At 40.0% G+C, this 2,421-nt stretch overlaps 1 protein-coding gene across 1 annotated transcript; it reads right to left on the reverse strand.

The window, feature by feature from the left end:
• Positions 1–613: 613 nt before the first annotated feature.
• Positions 614–1,699, reverse strand: LOC131628348 (uncharacterized). The gene has a single exon (XM_058899189.1). It carries the CDS (start codon positions 1,697–1,699, stop codon positions 614–616), a length of 1,086 nt encoding a protein of 361 aa, XP_058755172.1.
• Positions 1,700–2,421: the final 722 nt, after the last annotated feature.

The raw sequence follows: 2,421 nt of genomic DNA on the forward strand, positions 1-2,421 counted from the left end.
CACTTAATTAAGTCCATATAATAAATCTAGTATTTCTTCAATACTATTTCTACAACTTAATCAGTTAATTAATCGACTAATTAATCATAACAACTCATGTCAACAATTCTCAACACTCCATAAATTCAACAATTAAATTCGAAATAATTCGAAAATATTTTATTAAATAATTAATTAAATACAGGGTATTACACTCTCCCTTACTAAGCAAAGCCGATACGGCCCGAAATCCGCAATTACCGTCCCCCGCCACATTGACGATCCTGTCGATGTATTTATGCATAAAAACCGGCATCTCGTCAATGAATGGAATTTTTGGAGCAATTTGTACCTCTGCGATTGATGGAGCAATATGTGTTGGAATCGGAACTTTTGGATCAATAGGTGTCGGAATCGGAGTCGAAACTTGTGGAACTTGCAGTGGAATAGGTGTCGGAGGCGGTTTGCTTATGTGAGCTCCCTTGTTTGAACTCTTTTGATATTTTTGCGATTTTGGAGTAGGTGAGTCAGGAAAGCGATTGTCGACGTGCTCACAATATGAAGGAGGCCGTGTTGTCGAGTTGTCATTTGGCGTAGACTTCACTTTCTTCGGAGCACCCTTTGTCTTTACGGGTTAAGACGGCGGTTTCATGTCGGTTGTTTCGGGAAATCCAATCCTCTGCAATTGTTCTTTGATGTATAATTTCATGTTGTCATCGGTCTTCAAAAACCTCTCTTGTATCGCCTCCAATTCGGAAATAATAGAGATATTCGAATCTTCTTCGACACAACCATCATCATCAAAAGTAAGTCTCTTCCAATAATGAGTGATTTCATTCATTGTTACTGGCTTACCAAATCTCACTTTTTTAGCAATAGCACAAGCACACGGGAGACCATACGTGATAATAATAGTGCAACCACGCTTTGCGCTATCGCCACCAATTGTTTCACCTCGTTTTACCTCGTGAAAGATATAATTCAATCCGCCCCGAGATGCATTGCCGATCAATTGAGAGTAAAGGATGTTATTCTTAAATCGATGCTCAAAAACCGAAATGCTCCGACCGAACGAGGTTTGTATTTCGTTGTGTTGGTTCGAAATCATGTGATTTATGGTGTCCCATGCTTTACACAAATCACCCTTGCTACTACACAACCAATTTTTCAAAGTAGCATGTGCCGACTCAACTCTATTGGTGGTTGTATTCCCAAGGTGTTGGACCTTATCCGTCCACACACAAACAAACTTCTCCTTCACTTTGTCAAGAATGGTGCTTTCAATGTATTTCAATAAATCAGGATATTTTTCACATATTTTTCGAAATTGCAATACAGCATAGGCATTCAATTCTTTTGTCGACGAATTTGCAACACGATCCCATGCATCCATCATTTGGTCAACAATCACTCCGGGCTTCACCGCTTTCCCGCCTTCGGTCGCTGCTTGTTTCGTCCCCACAACGGGTTTAACCTTACTTATCACATTACATGATATGTGATATCGACAAATTAATGCATCGGAAGAAGGAAATACCTTTGCAACCACATTCATCAAAGTGGGGTCACGGTCCGTAACAATCGCCTTAGGCATATCGACTTGTTTTTTCAAAACTGAGCGACACACCTCCAAGGTCCACCTAAAATTATCCCCTCTTTCACACTCCAAAAAAGTAAAACCAACGACAAATGTCTTCCCGGTGGATGTAACACTGACCATCTCGAATAATGGGAGTCGATACTTGTTGGTCTTGTAGGTAGAATCGAGAAGGAGCACTGTCAAGAAAGTGTTGAACAACTTTATGGAATCCGGATGAGTCCAAAAAATATCTCGGACCGTAACCTCGTCATTGCAATTTCTGTACCACACCACGTATTTGTTATCATCCAACATTTTCAACAAATGTTGCATCTCGCTCCTATCTCCCCTACTCGCCTTTTTATTGCGGTACATTGATTATACACTTTCCTTATATTTGATATGTTGTCGGGTTCCTTCCTTTTCAATGTGGCAAGTATATTCTTCGGTTGGACAAAATTCAAGGACATGTCTTTAATAGATGTCTTCTCAACCGGTTTGAGTCGACATGCAATAGGATGGCCTTGTAATTTTGCGTACAAATGATGGTTATGCAAACCACAAACGACAGAGCATCTCCACTTCATGCTAGCCAACATGTAACAACGGATTGTAAATGGACACTCGCATTTTCTAGTACCCGTGTTGTCTCTTTTAAAATTCTCTAGAGGAGGATGGTATTTCCCGCTTCTTTCGCACAATATTGTTACAAACGGGTTTCTTCTTGTCGTACCATTATCCGATCTTCATATCACCACACCAAAACCAAGGTTAGTTATGTTACTAAATATCCATGTTAGCATGCTTTCACGATCATCAAAGTCTTGCTTTCTACGAAAATCACCTCTGACATCTACCATATT

This window comes from Vicia villosa, unplaced genomic scaffold (assembly GCF_029867415.1).
Source record: "Vicia villosa cultivar HV-30 ecotype Madison, WI unplaced genomic scaffold, Vvil1.0 ctg.000444F_1_1, whole genome shotgun sequence".
NCBI classification, from domain to species: Eukaryota; Viridiplantae; Streptophyta; class Magnoliopsida; order Fabales; family Fabaceae; genus Vicia; species Vicia villosa.

Bases quoted from the DNA above. Each gene is read 5' to 3' on its own strand.
- LOC131628348 (XM_058899189.1), bottom strand. From the start codon at position 1,699: ATGGTCAGTGTTACATCCACCGGGAAGACATTTGTCGTTGGTTTTACT.